Here is an 18,975-nt window from a genome sequence, read left to right as displayed (position 1 = left end):
GGCCTCCAAGGTCACTGGACCTGACGGTATGTGATTATTTCTTGTGGAGGTTTATAGAAGACTTTGTTTATGTGCCTCCATTACCAACAACAATGAATGAAACTTGAAACACACAAAATGTTGATTTAGAAATTTGGTAGAGAACCAAAATTTTGAATTTTTCTGATATTTTCACTATTTATGAAACAAATACACCATCACAATGCAGTTATCTAATTTTTAAAGCCTTTATTTGTCCTTCAAGTGCAAACACTTGTTTTGTACCACTTTCTAAAACTTTCAAATGCTTTGTTTCCAACTCTTTCACTTCCAAGTCTTTTTTTTTTTTTTTCTCTCTCTCTAAAATGCTCTGTTCCTCTGCAAGGTGGTGTTCTTTGAACTGATCACGATATTCTACATTATTTGAGTGCGCATTCCTTGTGCTGGGAGTAAGGGATTTGCGATTTTGTAGTACCCAAGTTTTCAATGCCTCCTATATTGGACACACCATCATTCAGTAATCCTTTTGTTTAAAAATTCCCGCACTTCCAGATGCCAGTGTGGCGGTGCCCCATCCTGTTAGTAAATGAAGTCATTCAAATCAGTCTCCAACTGTGGGAAAAGAAAGTTCTGAAGCATATTGAGATATTTGCTTCCTGTAAAATGTTTTCAAAGAGGCATTCACCACAAATAGAAAAGCCCTTTCAATGTTAGCATTTCCGTGGGAAAGACTGAAAACTAATTTCATGACAACCATCAAATTTTGGTATTTATCACTAAGTATATCCCACCAGAAATGATTAACTCTTCAGAACAGCTGTATTCTTTAAAAGAATTGATAACACGTGGTAGAGAAGTCAGATCCTTGAATCCATGCACTACATTATCTGCTGCAGTTCCACTTCTATGAGAAAACAAAGCAGCTTATGAAGACGTGATTTTGCCAAACTGATACGATCAAATGTTTGGGGGTTATCTTTATGCATGACAGTTATCAAACAGCAAATATTGCCTATACTCATCTCCTACAAGGCATATGCACAGATGTCCATTGCAACTTGCTTAATCTTTGAGCATGGTCCAACTGGTGAATTGTGTCAACATCTATCTTGTGTCCAGGATACCCCAACTGGCTATGGTCCTCCCGATACTGAAGATGATAGCCTGCAATTTACAGGTGGTCTTTGGTTACTTTGCCAGTGTGGGAATGATTATCAAAGGTGATATGATATGCTCATCCTCCTTACCACAAAGGGTTGTCTCACAATGGTCAGTGTGTGGGTTAGAGCAGCTGCTTTATATACCACCACAATGATGAAGTTGTGGAATCAATGCCAGCATAGCTTCATGGGAACTCTGATTGAAGAACTGGCCCCTGCCTCTCACAAACCACCAATTGCAGAGGCACATATTTTGTTGACACTATCTCACCTTAAGGAGTCTCTTGTGGACTTCAGTTATGTCAACATTAAGCTACTGAGTGACTGGCTGCAGATGGCCCCTGATGTTTATTGCCAGATGATGCAAGGCCATCCCCAAAGTCCAACAGAAAACTGTCTACCCTTGGTTCCTTGGTTGTGGTCTGGTGTTCAGTGTATGGTGCACTTCTCGATTATGGCATGAGTGGCCTGGTATTTGGTGGTCAACCACAAATATATGAATCACCAAAAGACTACATTCCATAGATGTGACAGTTTCTCCATTATGTCCTGAGATCCATCTACATGATACAAATGAACACTGTCTGGAATGTGGGTCAGATGTGGAGGTGGAGGGGACTGATATTGGTCCTCATCCGGTGAATGACCCCCACAACAGTGACTCTGATATCCCCTTATCCCAGATATAAAGTTTTGTCCAAGTACTAAGATGAATGCAGTGATATGGATTGAGGATTTGACCATATTGTATCTTCACTGCCATGTTGAGAAACTCTTTCTTGATTTTTGGACCTTCATATTGGACCCATCCACTTGTCCACAATGTGTGACTTTTCCAAATATCTTTATAAAAGTCTTGAAATTAGACTCCCCTTCCTCCCACTCTCTCTCTCTCTCTCCATTATCGTGTTTAAGCTGCATACACACTATCCCAGGAAACATTAGTGCTCGAAGCACGTTTCCTGTGGCATTTCGTGATACATTTCCATCTTTTTTTCTGTCCACACTTGTGGCAATGATTTCTTGCAGTGTATTCCCATTATCTGTAACACTGTTTGTCATATAGTTTTTATATCTTCTGCTACGTTATGCCTGTTGATGAGGAAACTGTGTGTTATTTGGTGTTGAACTATTAATACCCTAAGAAAGTTAAAGAGAACAACTGGCAGGAAAAACTCGCTACAGGAGCTGAATACAGAATACAGCTCTGGTTTTCGTAACTTCCCATGGATGTCGTCCACTGATTCTGAATTCCAAATAGCATTGGTGAAGGTTTGTGTAATGGTAACTAAATGAAAAAAACATCATTAAATATGTTTATTCAGCTGGTATGATTCTGCATAGATCATCAAAGATTACTGCCCCAAAAGTGTCATTACTTTCCGGGTTGCTTATAGATTTGACAAAACAATGACGTAGCAGCAATTATCTGCACAGCATCTATTTTTGTGCTGTTATTTTACTGCTTGCTTCACACTCAACAAGCAGACCTCAGCCTAGTACAACAATATGTAATAACTCAACAAATTTCTGCATTGACCACTCCATTCTTTTGGAAAAACTCAATTTTTTTTCCATCACCAGTATTCTGACTGGTTTGATGCGCCCCGCCACGAATTCCTCTCCTGTGCCAACCTCTTCATCTCACAGTAGCCCTTGCAACCTAAGTCCTCAATTATTTGCTGGATTTATTTCAATCTCTGTCTTCCTCAACAGGTTTTGCAGTCTACAGCTCCCTCTAGTACCAAGGAAGTCATTCCCTAATGTCTTAACAGATGTCCATCATCCTGTTCCTTCTCTTTGTCATTATTTTCCACATACTCCTTTTCTCTCCGATTCTGTGCAGAAACTCCTCATTCCTTACCTTATCAGTACACATAATTTTCATCATTCTTCTGTAGCACCACATCTCAAATGCTTCTCTTTTCTGCTGTTCTGATTTTCCCACAATTCACGTCTCAGTGCCATACAATGCTGTGCTACAAATGTACATTCTCAGACATTACTTCCTCAAATTCCATGTTAGATAGTAGTAGACTTCTCCTGGCCAGGAATGCCCTTTTTGCAAGTGCTACTCTGCTTTTGATGTCCTCCTTGCTCCATCTGTCACTGGTTATTTTGCTGCTTACATCGTACTATTCCTTAGCGTAATGTATTTTGTGACCATCAATCCTGATGTTAAGTTTCTCACTGTTCTCATTTCTGCTACTTCTCATTACTTTCATCTTTTTTTTTCAATTTACTATCAGTCCATATTCTGCACTCATTACACTGTTCATTCCATTCAGCAGATCATGTAATTCTTCTTTACTTTCACTGAGGATAGCAATGTCACCAGCAAACTGTATCATTGATATCCTTTCACTTTGAATTTCAATTCCACTCCTGAACCTTTCTTTTACGTCCATCATTGCTTCTTTGATGTATAGATTGAAGAAAAGGGGTGAAAGACTACTTCCATATCTTACATCCTTTTTAATCCGAGCATTTGGTTCTTGGTCACCCACACTCTTAGCTCTTGTACATAATGTATATTACCCGTCTCTCCCTATAGTTTACCCCTATTTTTCTCAGAATTTCGAACATCATGCACCATATGACATTGTCGAACGCTTTTTCCAGTTCAACAAATCCTATGAACATGTCTTGATTTTTCTTTAGTCTTGCTTCCATTATCAACCACAATGTCAGAATCGCCTCTCTGGTGTCTTTACCTTTCCTAAAGCCAAACTGATCATCATCTAACACATCCTCAATTTTCTTTCCATTCTCCTGTATATTATTCTTGTCAGCAACTTGGATGCAAGAGCTGTTAAGCTGATTGTGCAATAATTCTCATACTTGTCAACACTTATAGTCTTCAGAATTGGGTGGATGATATTTTTCCGAATGGATGTCAGATGGTATGTCGCCAGACTCAGACATTCTACACACAAACATTAATAGTTGTTTTGTTGCTACTTCCCACATTGATTTTAGAAATTCTGATGGAATGTTATCTATTCCTTCTGCCTTATTTGATCTTAAGTCCTCCAAAGCTCTCTTAAATTCTGATTCTAATACTGGAACCTCTACCACTTCTAAATCAGCTCCTGTTTCTTCTTCTATCACATCAGACAAATTTTCCCCCTCATAGAGGCCTTCAGTGTACTCTTTCCATCTAACTACTCTCTCCTCTGCATTTAACATAGGGATTTCCATTGCACTCTTAATGGTACCACCCCCACTTTTAATTTCACCTAAGGTTGTTTTGACTTTCTTATACACTCTGTCAGTCCTTCTGACAATCATTTCTTTTTTGATTCCTACACATTTTTCAAGCAGACATTTTGTCTTAGCTTCCCTGCACTTCCTACTTATTTCATTCCTCAGTGACTTGTATTTCTGTTTTTCTGAATTTCTCTGAATATTTTTGTACTTCCTTCTTTCACAGATCAACTGAAGTATTTCTTCTGTTACCCATGGTTTCTTCACAGTTACTTTCTTTGTAACTATGTTATTCTTTCCATCTTCTGTGACTGCCCTTTTTAGAGATGTCCATTCATCTTCAACAGTGCTGCCTACTGAGCTATTCCTTATTTCTGCATATATAGCCTTAGAGAACTTCAAGCAAATGTCTTCATTCCTTAGTGGCTTTTTCCAAGTGTACCTCCTCCTCTCATGATTCTTGAACAGAGTATTCGCCATTACAAGCTGAAATTTATTACAGAACTAAATCAGTCTTTCTCCTCTTTTATTCCAAGCCCATATTCTTCTGTAACCTTTTCTTCTACTCCTTCCCCTGCAATTGCATTCCAGTCCCCCCCATGACTATTAGATTTTCATCTCCCTTTACGTATCATATTATCCTTTCAATATCTTTATATACTTTCTCTCTCTCTTCATTTTCAGCTTGAGATGCTGGCATGTATATCTGAACTATTAAGAGTTGGTTTTGGTTTGCTGTTGATTCTGATAAGAACAACTCTACCACTGTACTGTTCACAGTAACATGCTCTCTGCCCTACCCTCCTATTCATAATGAATCCTACTCCCATTGTACTATTTTCTGCTGCTGTTGATATTATCCTATACTCATCTGACCAGAAATCCTTGTCTTATTTCCATTTCAATTCACTGACCACTACTGCATCTAGCTTGAGCCTTTGCATTTCCCTTTTCAGATTTTCCAGCTTCCCTATGACGTTCAAGCTTCTGGCATTCCATGCCCCAACTCATAGAACGTTATCCTTTCACTTGTTATTCAATCTTTTTCTCATTGTCACCTCCCCCTTGGCAGACACCTCCCACAGATCTGAATGGGGGACTAGTCCGCAATCTTTTGCCAATGGGGAGATCATCATGACAATATTTCAATTAAAGGCCACATGTCCTGTGGATACATGTCATATATCTTTAATGCAGTGGTTTCCATTGCCTTCTGCATCCTCATGCCATTGATCATTGCTGATTCTTCCGCCTTGAGGGGCAGTTTCCCACTCCAAGGACAAGAGAGTGCCCTGAACCTCTGTCCACTCGTTCGTCGTCTCTGACAATGCCATTGGAAGAATGAGGGTGACTTCTTATGCCAGAACTCTTCATCTGCCAATGTTAATTATTAATCAAAATTTAAGCAGTGGTAGGTTTTGTACCTGGGACTGAGGATGTTTTGATTACTAATCAAAGACACATCACCAACTCACAACAACAAGTGAAAAAACAACAAAGATCAACTCTGTACTCCAAAAACAATGCGACATATAAACATGTGCTAGTGCCATGCAGTGGTGATCTGGTGACATGTATTAGCCACCTGAAAAATTGTTTCTTTCAATCCCTACCGAAATAGCTGCAGATCTTTGTTTCCGTATTTCAACACGTTCTGGCACAATGTCCACAAGCAGCAACCACAAGGAAATTTTGAAAACAAGCTTCAAGCTCAGTGTATATGCAGCTTCAGAACTCATAATGACCTTGAACCCTATCTACCTCCTTTCATTTATGCAAAACAATAATGATCTATCAACATCAAAAATTTAAACAAACTTTTCCAAAAACAAACATTTAACCACAAGCAGAGAACATACTAGGGGATAATGAACTAAATACTGAAAAAAAGGAAAAGAAAAAAGGTAAAATAAGTTCAGGTCAGCATGAATGGGATTTAATTGCGCATATGCAGATGCCATGTGAATGCGGATGTAGCTAGTTTCGTGTTTATATACCTGCTTTATCGATTTTAGTTTACTTAAGATGGGTAATAAATTTTATGTTGACTTCAGATCATATGTTGAAAACATTTATTTGCTAAAGTTGGCAGTGAAAACACCTTGTAAACATGTAACAAATATTATACTGAAAACAACATTTTTACCTCACCTTTCTTGTAATTGATATGTGACTAAAATTTAATCACTGGAGCATATTAACTTCAAGAAAACCATTATTTAACAATACACTTGTTACACATCAAACACTGTTGCAACGCAAGTCTCTGTTCCCTTCGACTGCACATTGGTGGCAACATTGGCCAATATTTATGATACAACACCGATGCATTCGAAACAACTTTCAGTCTAACTCATATACTGCCAATGTAAACATGACACATGGATCATAGCCAGTGTATTTGCAGTTCTCAGCATGAATATTATATTTCACAATTGCGAAACAAAAAGAAAGAAAACAAATAAAAGAATCTCGTGGGCTGTCAGACTTCACATATTATGAAATCAATAAGTTTTAAATAAGGTATAAAATCACATGCAAATACATCCATTAACTTATTTCTTGCTGCTAAAGTTCCATAAACTCAAGAATGCCAATATTCCTGAGACAGTGATTTGAAGAATCCTAACTAGAAGTACAAGCGACATTAGCCTCCACAATAGATACGACAATGAAAAATGCACCACATTGTAGGGCATCTCAAAGAATTTACTTATTTATCATCAATACACCTCTACATGTGAACCATTTGTAGCACGAAGAATATCCAGTCTCTATTCAGTTTCTTGCCAAGTTCTTTTTAACATTTGCTCTGTTATTGTTGCAATCACATTAGTGATACAATGTCGCAATGTAGGAATATGTCCACTTTGGTTGCATACATGCGGTCCTTCACGAATCCCCACATGTGGAAATCAAGTGGCATAATGTCAGGTGAACGTGGTGGCCAGATTATGGATCCTCTGCGTCCAATCCCATGATTGGGAAATTTCCTATCCAGGAACTTGCAAACAGCTCTTGACCAATGCGGTGCAGCTCCAGCTTGTTGAGAAATGATGTTGGGTTGCAAGTCTTGTATCTGAGGGTACACAAACTGCTCCAACATGTCCAGATACACTGACCCATTCACTGTTTGTTCTGTAAAGAAGAACGGTCCAACAACCCTGTCGTGCGTTAGCCTGCACCACATGTTTAGTTTAGGGCTATCACACACATGTTCAATGACAATGTTCGGATTCTGCGAACCCCAAATCCAACATTATGCCTATTAACCCTTCCTGATGGATGAAAGGTTGCCTCACCTGAGAATAAATGTCTTTCCATGAAGCTGGCATCCATATCCATACACTGTAGCACATCTGCAGCCAAATGTTGTCGGCACGGTTTGTCGTTCGGCATCAGATGTTTCAGAATTTGCACTTTGTAAGCACACATACAAAGATGCTGGTCAACTACACGATGAAATGTTGATCAAGGTACATCAAGTTCCCTAAATGTTTGATGAATTGACTTACGTGGGCTTCTGAGAAATGGTTGTCTGATGTCCTCCACTGCCTCTTCCGAAACTCCGTAACGCGCATTGCCAGTGTGTTTCAGAACACTTCCTTTTGCCAGAAACTTATACCATTCCTTAATTGTTTTCACATCAGGTGGATCACATTCATACACACAATGATAATTTCTCTGCACAGTAATCAGCGATTTTTTTCTGCAAACCACACTACTGCTTGTGCATATTTCTGTGGAGTCACCATTTTCACTTCATGCGACAATGCTGCACTCTGGTGACAATACTTGGCACTTCTGATGCAGGAATATAAATTCTTTGAGATGCTCTACAATGTGGTGCATTTTTCATTGTGGTATCTACTGTGGTTTTTCTCTTCTGGGTCCTTGAAATCTGGGAATTTTGAGTGGGACAACCTGTACAATTTCCAGTATCTCTGTGACATCTGAGGTTTGCCAGGAGAACAGTATTCTTCAATTTCAGTTGTATGTGCATTATAAGTTTTCATTGGCATATGTTACAAATTGTTTTAATTAACGTTGAGTAATTACAATGATGTGCATGAAAGCATTAATTTTTTCTTTCGTCAAGTGTGCCTGGTGTAAGGAAAATATCTGTTTTCATTATTCAAATGATACTTCACTTTATTGTGACAACTAGGAGGAATACACAAGAAACTGTTTCACTGTTACTAAAATAAACATTACTCGAAAATTATCACAATGGATTGTTATAAAATGATGTATTTTTAAGAAATATTTAATCTGAATAAATTAAAGCAATGAAGTCATCTGTGATGTAACAACAAACACGGTCTTGATGTATTGTTCTTGGCTAGTCACCTTTGTATGTGTTACAGATTCAACAGTTTAGCTGTTGATATGAACTGCCTATTACCTGAAACATTAATGATATGTGATATTTTTTGTATGGTTTAGGTGCTTCAAATTTGAGCACATCACTCAGGACATTAGCATTATGCAGTGCTATGTTCTCATTACAGCTGACTGTGCGCTAGACAGGAAGGGCTGTACAAACCGCTGTCATAAACGGTTCTCATGTGACAAAAATGAGTAAATTCAACAATTTAAAAAAAAAATACTTGCAGTGTGCCTTAGCACTTAAAATTTTGACAGAGCATTTCTTTTCTTCTATTATTCCTCCATAAAAATTTTCAGGGAGGGTTTCAACATGTCAGATTGGACTATTCCTTGTTAGTTGCCCTTACTGGAAGCTATATAATTACTCTGATTTGTCAACCTATAGCCTGAAGAGAGACAGGCTTGGATCCGGAACTCTACTGGCAAAAATTGCACCACATACCAATCTTTGTTGTCCCACCTTCAATTGCTGCTTTCTAATAGATTTTTTGTTTTCACACTTTGCTCCAGGTACTCAAGTTGTCAGGTTATGGAATTTTTTTAAATTTAACTACCTGTGCTGTTTCTTGCAAGATCTTTATTTCTAGTCCTACAATGGATAGATTCTCCACAAAAAATAAGTAAATACTGTAAGTTGTACAAGTGCACCTTTAATTTAATTAAAATTAAGGAATCTTCTAGATGCACATGAAGTTCCAATGTTGATTACCAAATATATGTGACACAGTCTCCAATATCATGTAGGCATCACACTTTTCACATGCCTCCAATGTAATGGTGTGCCACAAGCCCCACAAGTACTGGAAAACTGACACCATATGAGTCGACTGTTATTGGCGACGACATATTTTTGACAAGGGTCACTGGCGATTATCATGGATTACAATAGCAGTGTAAAGAACAGATTTCAATTCACAACAACTGATGAACAGCTACGCATCCAGCCACAACCCCACACATGTACCTCTGTTCACCACACCTTAAGAGCAGAGATATTAAAATGGAACCAAGAACACTTCCAACAGATGTTAAAAGTACGAAAAATGGTTATGTGGATTGATGAGTCACAGTACACACTGGTACATGCAGATTACTGGGCACAAGTACATTGAAAACTGTGAGGTGATTCACCCTGCTTAGGTAAAAGGGTGCCACTTAGGGGTGTGTGTGTGTGTGTGTGTGTGTGTGTGTGTGTGTGTGTGTGTGGTGGAGGTATTAGCATGTGAGGGGTGTTTATGTGGGATTAAATGAGTCCCCTGAAATGACTGTGAAGCCTCTTTCGCACAATTGACTTTCTTGTCTCAATTGACAACTCGAGACAAGTGCATCTACAGCAGCACCCCTGGCATTTTATTCCCGATCTGAGTATTGTCTGTCTGAGTGGTCATTTTCATTTATACATCAGTGCCAAAATTGCTGATGTTGAGAGAGCTGTCTGCTGTGCAGTCTGGCATCTGAGGAGTGAAAGTGAACTTATGAGGAACTATTGTTTTCACAGAAAAATCAAAATATAGTAACAAATTGTAGGAACAAGCATTGACAATAAAGTTTATTAATGTCCAAAGCAGAATTACAAATGGAAGTGTTTGTCAGAGGTTGTATCGTAAATTGTTCACTTCTGAAAACTGAAAGAACAAGAAAAGTGTCATCCAAATATTTCAGAATATGTACATTTCTTTGCTCAAGAAAATATATAGTTGCAAATACATCAAAACAATATGTACAGTTCAGTACGCAGCACCTTCTTGCTTTATCCTTTGTATTTTGTTTTCTTGCTAAGTGACAAACAACAATGAAAATTACTTTTCTTGTCCAATAATTCTGACTTCTTCACTGTTTAAATAATTTTCATTAAACCACATTTATCTATTTATGTTCTTAATTATGCACAGTGTAGGTTTCTTTCCTCTATAAAATATACATACTTTCCGCTTTCAGATATTTTGTCTCTCTTGTAGGATAACACTAGTACGAAAAGTACCAGAACCTTGCATAACTTGCTTTGAAAACAAAGCAAACGTAATAAAGATTAAAAATACAAAAAATCCATTTCTATAATACAAGTGAGTTCGACTATAATGGGTTATAACTTCTGATGGTAGCAGACACCGGTATAGTCCCTTGTCTCTGTGGATGTGTCCCATACTCAGAAAATTAGAACTCCACACTCGGCACAATCTATAGAGCATTGACATCATAGAGACACTCGCATCATGGTCAGGCATGAAAGGTACATGCACTTTGAGTAGTTCATTTTGATCATAAAGATACCTATTTAAACAGGTTTAACAATACAACCAATGAGTGATACAGGAACCTACAGTCCAATCATATAAATCATTTTTGTTATCTATAGCATCTTGCTCATAAACTGTTCCACTGGCAAACACTGCAATCCGCCCCCCCCCCCCCCCTCCCCGCCCAGAAATGGTATGATGAACACTTCATAGACATGAGGATGCATTCGTAGCTTGAAGATCACATGACCTCAATGCTTCTCTGCACATCTTGTATGCTATCGAGTTGTTGGCAGTGGGTGAGTGTACATGGATCATCAGTGTCTCATGCAGTCCCTATCATGGTATGTTAATCTTGAAGAGGAAGGGAGGGGCTACGTGTTATGCAGGTTACTACATATGTGCCCCTAATTAAAAAATAAGTTTTTTCAAATTTAGTCAATTCAGTGGCAGTAGATGAGCAGTTTATTGCAGACATGTTCACATGCTCTGCCCAAAAATGCCATACCCAAAGACTGACAAAAAGAAATGAAACTGACATTGAAAATTTGTATACTTCATTAAAATTAGTTGTGGATACCTTAAATGTATGACCCTTTGTAGAGTCCAGCCATGTCTGCATTCAAATCTTTCCATGGTCAAAACATTTTTGCATTTCATTTTTGTGAGGCTCCACAGAACATTTGTCATTTTTCCTTCCAGATGAGTGGAAGACCATGCTGGTAGTTTACTGTCTATACACTGAGATAATAGATTTTCATAAAATTTGTTACAGCATAACACCCTTACCAATGTGAGTGGCAGATTTGTCACAGTTGATGATACCTTCTGACAACTAAATATTGATAAATTTATTGCTGATCAAATAATAAAAGTCCAAGATCTGGAATATTACTTTTATGTTACTGTGTGCATCATTACAATCAAGCAAAGGTCCTGAACAGATTGTAAGCCAAGCTGGTAGCATGGAGTTGTGAGCAAATCACTTTCTTGCAGGTCTACATTTTCTTTAGTGCAACCAATCAGCACCTGCAGTTTTGTGGGCAGATGAAAACTGCTTCTTGGTAGTTTAACAGGAATCATAATTTTAAATATATTCTCAACCTATTGATGATTTGTTGTGGGGTTTGTTTCATCCTCATATTCTTCACCCATTTAATTACGCTCTCTTTCACATAGTAGTTGGTGGCTCTATTACGACAAATAACCATTCCTTTTAAACACGATACGTGAAAGAGACTATTTGAATGAAAGGCTTTCAGGTCTGTGATAATCTGTGTTTTGTGTACTTACGCAGACAGTCTGTGGACAGCTTGATGTGTGTAAATAAGGGTACGCTTGTGCGGCCTTTCTAGATGCAGTATAGGTGCAATATGTTGCCCTTTTACATCCAAGAACAAGAGGCTGCAGGGATCCATTTTTATCTCTCTCGTAAACTCATCGTTAAAATGCTACAAATAATCTGTCAGGTTCTTGGCTGAACAGAAATAAAAATGTATACTGGAATTTAATTTTAATTAATAAAACTTACTTAGCGTATGCATTTGTCTTGTGATATAAAACTGTCCTCACGTGAGTCGAGGACGCTCAGGGATCAAGTTACAGAAGCCAAGGAGATGCTCACAGTTTTGTCACATACAATCATGTGCAGCATATGCAGGAAAAGCATTATGTGGTTCCATTTTTATAAAAAAATATGCGCTAATAAACTCAAACTGAAGTAAGAATAATTTTTCAATGACCTTTTGATATTTTGTAAAATACATGAGACAGAAACTTAAATTTTACACATTTGGTAATATGGCCAAATAATGCTACCATATGTGCTATGCATGCACTAACTTAGCACTTTTAATGGGGACAAGGATTTTGTTTTCATTATCAGACTGCAGGAAGAATGGGCAAAATTCCTACACCCATCTGTGAGACGTGCTAGTTAACTGGGCACAATCCTGCTAATAGAGTAAATAGTGATGACCACACATAAATGCTTCCCAGGAAAAATAAATGAATTGAAGCATTATAGTACAACTTAATAAAAGTTAATGAAATAATGCTTCAAACAGCCAAACAAATTGAGTTTGAAAACAACTTTTGAAATGAGTTAACGGAGGAAACATCTCAATTCTAGAAATGTACAAGTACTTTATTTACAGTAAATATTGTAATAAATATTACAGTTTCCTAGAAATGGACAAGTGGTTTATGATTTCTCAATCACAACGTAAGTTATACATTTTTTTAAAAAAATTCATCTGAGTAACAGGACAACACAACATACACTCAGTGAAGAACACCAGTTCATTGCCATAGTACATACTATTTATGGTAGTTCATTTCAACTGAATTACACGGACTGATCATTTATATTCTGTTTTTAGGCTTTAAAGTACAATATTAGAAGAAGAAAATCTGTCTCTCTCATGTCCTTTATCATTAACTGTGGAAGTTCGTATTAATGAATCATCATTTCATGTTGTAGTCAAACCTGACCTACGAAACCCACAAAATTTACGTATGATAAGCTCATGTTTGACATTTCTGTACTCAGAGTGATTCTGTATTGCATACACAGTCAAACAGAAAGAAAAACATATAAATGCTTCACAACTATTACGATCTGAGTGTAATCACTGTAGAATATTTCTACAGACCTTGTAACATTAAAACTGCAAATAAAAATGGAAGCATATATGTTAAAACAGTGATCATTTTACTGCATATAAAATCTAAGTACCATTTGAAAACAAGCAAGTGAATATTATAAAGGCAAAAGTAACTTAATGCTATTACACAAATTTCATGTACAGAAAAAAGTGTGTATGCAATTTATAAATCATGACGATGAGACTGAAGCAACACGATAATTATTTTGGTGTGCATATTGTTTTCCATGTCTGCATTTTATATAATGATACAAAACTAAATATAAGACTTTTTCTGAAATACAGCCTCTTAAGATATGTGGCATAAACTTTTTATCTTTAAGCGTTCCTTCAAAGTCCGTATCTTTTCACATTTTGCCCATTTGTTGTTACATAAAAGATATCTGAAAACTGAAATATTTTCACACCCAAATAAGGGAAAAATTTTCTCTTCTTGATTAGGTTTCAATTACGATAGTGAAAATCGTGATTAAAGACAGTACAGCCATTACAGATGGTCTCAGGTGTACCAGTTAAATTTCTGCTGCCTTAAGTTGACAATGTTTTTTAACATTAACTACAGCATAATCAACCAAGGAAGTGCTGTAAACATTAAACAGGTAAATGCCTGTTTTAACTAAACACACTGTAGCACAGGCAACTTAATTTCTGAAGCACTTGCATTCCAAATGGAAGAAATTAAATGCTTATGAAAATATAGCTCTTTTCCACATATCTAAGACTGATTTTATTTTTTTGTCAATAAATATTAAACTATTACATATTAATATGTACAGTTTCAACTCCTAAACATTTTAAGACAAAATTTAAGTCTCTCTCTCTCTCTCTCTCTCTCTCTCTCTCTCTCTCTCTGTGTGTGTGTGTGTGTGTGTGTGTGTGTGTGTGTGTGTGTTTAGGGGGGGGGGGGATTCTTGTTCATCTGTCATACATCATAATGGAGATTAAATGTAGTTAGATGTATTTTTAAATTATTGTTGCAATTAAAACACGTGAAAAATGAGTGACTCTTAAATGAGAAAGTATCACATGAGATTTAAACAAAATAAATACAGAAAAAATATTAAATCTGATGTAAACCATCAAGGCTGATGATGTAGCATCTTCCAGTTTCACTTTTTGCATCAACTGCAATAAAATGTAATAAAACGAATACTGATTGTTGGTTAAATAACCTAAAGTCATCAATAAAAATGCCACTGCACTGAGGGAAACAGTTCTCATAATGCACAAGCCACAAAAAACTTCCCCAGTCTAGATACTTCATTATGAAGAAAGATGACCCAACAGGAGCAGCAGCGCATACCAAATTCCTCCTATCAATGGGCTGCGATAGATCATGAGCACCTTCATCTTCTTCTTCTTCTTCTTCTTCTTCTTCTTCTCCTCCTCCTCCTCCTCCTCCTCCTCATGGTCCTCATCCTTATCTAAGTATATTTGGCATATATTTGAAACTTCAGCTCTTCATTCTAAAATACAACATAGAAATCTATGAAACAACTGAAAATGGTTTCTTCAACAGAAAGTCTAGAACTACAGACGTTTACATGAAAATAAATAAGTTACAGAATGAACAATTCACATAGCTTTTTAAACAACAACAAAGAAAACTATAGACTGAAAACATTAATTTATTCTTCACTTACATTTCACAGATCCACACTGAAATATTTCTTGTGGGAAGGATAATAGTAAATAATATTCCTTGAGTGTTTTATTACATTTAAAAATCTCTCTATAGGTTTCACATCATGGTTATAGCAACCATTATTTATAGTATAACTTATCTCTCGTGCAGAATACAAGTTGAAGCCCTCCTAACTGTCTGTATTCAAGAGTGGCTACTAACTTTATGTTACTGTACTAGCATTTGTGTGTCATATTAAAATAGGGAATTATGATAATCTTGGGTTAAGCAGTCACACTCAGTTCAATGTCGAATATTTGATTGCTTTTCCACGTTACAGCTCACTCAGAAAAATATTATGAGACATTAGCCAAACAGATATAAGACATTGTAAATGTTCACATTTACACAACTTCGCAATGAAATTTTGTTGCAATTCTTCTTTGTGTGTGTGTGTGTGTGTGTGTGTGTGTGTGTGTGTGTGTGTGTGTGTGTGTGTGTGTGTGTGTGCGCGCGCGTGTGTGCACACGTGTGTACGCACATGCGTAAGTAATTCTAGTTAAATAGTATAATTATTTAACAAACTACAAAACATAAATTATTTCAAATTAGGTTTTTACTATGTTTTTTGTGGGTTTGAATGACATATCTATATCTACATCATACTCCACAAGCAACCTAGTGGTGTGTGGTGGAGGGTACTTTCGTACCACTGTCTGATCCCTCCAACCCAGTTCCACTCGTGAATAGTGCATGGAAAGAATGACTATCGGTAAGTCTCTGTATTGGCTCTAATTTCTCAAATTTTCTGCTTGTGGTCAATAAGCGAGATATGTGTGTGTGTGTGTGTGTGTGGGGGGGGGGGGGGGTAATATGTTGTCCAAATCCTCCAAAAAAGTGCTGTTCCGAAATTTCAATAACAAATCTCTCCATGGTGCACAGCACCTCTCTTGTAACATCTGCCACTGGAGTTTGTTTGTCATCTCCATAAAGCTCTCTCACCAGCTAAATGATCCTGTGACAAAACCCGCTGCTCTTTGTTTTATCTTCTCTATCTCCTGTATAAGTAGTACCTGATAGGGATCCCAGATAGATGAACAGTACTCAAGAATCGGGCGAACTTCTTTTGTGGATGGGTTACATTTCCTTAAGATTCTTCCAATGAATCTGAGTCATGTGTCTGCTTTTCCCACTATCTGTTTTATGTGGTCATTCCACTTAAGGTCACTCTGGATAGTTACACCTAGATATTTTACGGCAGATGCTGTCTCCAGTTGTTTGTCATCAATAGTGTAGCTGTACAGTAGTGGATTTATTCTCCTATGTATGCGCAATAAGCTACATTTATTTACGTTCAGGGTCAACTGTCAGAGCCTGCACCATTCATCAATGCTCTCCAGGTCGTTCTGCAAATTCTTACTACCTTCTAGTGTTGCTACTTTGCTATAGACAACTGCATCATCTGCAAATAGCCTTAAAGAGCATCCAACACTTTCTACTTGATCATTTATACAGTAAATGTTGTAAACAGCAACAATCCTATCATGCTTCCCTTTGGTATTCTGGATATTACCTTTACATCTGTCGATTTTGTTCCATTAAGAGCGACATTTAGAGTTCTATCTGCAAGAAAGTCTTGAATCCAATTGCAAGTCTGCTTCGATACTCTGTAAGCTCATATTTTTTCATTAAATGGGAATGCAGGATGGTGTCAAATGACTTACTGAACTTGAGGAACATGGCATCAACCTGAGCACCATTGTCCACTACGCTGTGGATCTCATGGAGGAACAGAGTGAGCCGAGTTTCACAAGATCTCTGTTTGTGAAATCCATGTTAATCTTTATAGAGGAGATGTTCATTTTCCAAAAATGTCCTAATTCTTGAGCATAAAACATGTTCCATAATTCTACAACACATTGACATCAACCATATAAAAGTTTATTTGAAACTACACAAGTGAAGGCATAGCCACAGTATATAAAATTTTTTCTTTAAAAAGAAAGGGTTATGAAACTTCCTGGCGGAATTAAAACTGTGTGCCGGAGCGAGACTCTAACTTGGGACCTTTGAAGCTTCTTTAAAGTTTGGAAGGTAGGAGACGAGGTACTGGCAGAAGTAAAGCTGTGAGAACGGGGCGTGAGTCATGCTTGGGTAGCTCAGTTGGTAGAGCACTTGCCTGCGAAAGGCAAAGGTCCTGAGTTCGAGTCTCAGTCCGGCACACAGTTTTAATCTGCCAGGAAGTTTCATATCAGTGCACCCTCCGCTGCAGAGTGAAAATCTAATTCTGGAGAAATGGTTAGATTACTGGTTTCAATGAACTACGTCGTCATTTTCAAATGTAAAATCATCAGTGGGAGACTATATAAAGGGAATTATGACCATACATCTGACAAAAATTACAAGAAATAATGCCACCAGGCAACTGAGGCAATGGTGGCATAACCAAGTCACTACAGGTTATGCCTATGCTTGCCCAAATGTTCATTCCAAATGCTGGTGTGAACAGATAAAAAATACACCATGGTGAAATTTGCAAAGAATTCCTGCAATGTGTCCTGCTGTGACAACGATCGTATGGCTGATAACTGCGAAAGATGAAAAATTGTAAAACTGGAATTCTGTAAAGTTCTAAGAGCGCAGGAACATAATGTGACATTTAGAGTTTAACTGTACTTAATTCTGCTTGGTGGCGTTGTATGGTGCACAAGTTTTGCAGCATGTGCAGAAGGCAGTCTGCATGCCAGATGGCAGCTAGAATTATGTGTGAGCCAATGCACAACTATTGTTTCTTTTTAGTAAATAGGGTTGTAGTTCACACATGCATTGTGTCAAGGTAGATGGTTGGAGGAGGCCTCAAAGTTTCTAAAAAATGGACTGTTAATACAGTCATTCTGATAATTTAATGTATTACCAGGCTCTTGTAAACGGTTTGTAAAAAAATGCTACTTTCTTCCAGCATTGTGAAGAGGTGTCCCTTAGGTTCATTATGTAGCACTTACATGAGTGTATCAATTGTTTCAGAGTGCTTTGATGTCTGAAAATGCCGATAGTGTTACCAGTCGCCAAAGAATACTGTGAACAGTGGACTATATTGCTTCCATCTTGTACTGGCAGATACAGAAATCCTACTGCTGACAGGCACAAAACACGGGACACCGTGGACACCCAAACACACAGTTCTGATATTGCAATTAGATGAACAATTCAGTGCTTGTAGCCAGTTCAGTATAGTACCTAAAATTACACATTGGACTAAGCTCAATTGAGTAGATAACATTCTGACTTAGCAGTCACTAATTATGGAGAACTAGATACAATGAGAAAGTGACTGCACAATTACATTCAGCCATAGTGACAATATCATAGACTGCCAAGAGACAGCAAAATTATTTATACTAGCATAGGACAAAAGTGCCACACATCAAACTGCACTATAGTTAAGTACCATTTTGTAACATACTCTTAATATGTGTTATGGGTTATTTCTTATTATGGTGCCACATTTCTGTTCTAGTGCCACCCTGTCATGCAAGTGTTTAATTAATAACAGCATGCAATCTGCCACCTTTAATGAACTAGAGCATTAAACAATTTTGTGCTACCATAGACGGTTGGGCTGAATTAATGGTCACATTCTGTTACAATATTCCCAACAGGTGCCCTATTCAATATTTTTGTTAAAAACATTTTGGGATTGTGCTGTCCACAAC

General features: G+C 37.4%; 1 protein-coding gene across 1 annotated transcript in view; it reads right to left on the bottom strand.

Annotated features, from left to right (window-relative positions):
• Window positions 1-14,449: 14,449 nt before the first annotated feature.
• Window positions 14,450-18,975, bottom strand: part of LOC126248974 (dual serine/threonine and tyrosine protein kinase-like) — a 317,035-nt gene continuing 312,509 nt past the window's right edge. The window contains exon 15 of the mRNA XM_049950529.1: window positions 14,450-15,104. Coding sequence (XP_049806486.1) covers window positions 15,100-15,104 — 5 coding nt within the window. The 3' untranslated portion in view covers window positions 14,450-15,099. The remainder of the gene's footprint in view (window positions 15,105-18,975) is intronic.

This window comes from Schistocerca nitens, chromosome 3, assembly GCF_023898315.1.
Source record: "Schistocerca nitens isolate TAMUIC-IGC-003100 chromosome 3, iqSchNite1.1, whole genome shotgun sequence".
NCBI lineage: Eukaryota > Metazoa > Arthropoda > Insecta > Orthoptera > Acrididae > Schistocerca > Schistocerca nitens.
The sequence above is the reverse complement of the archived record's forward strand: the minus strand, read 5'-3'. Positions and strand labels throughout refer to the sequence as shown.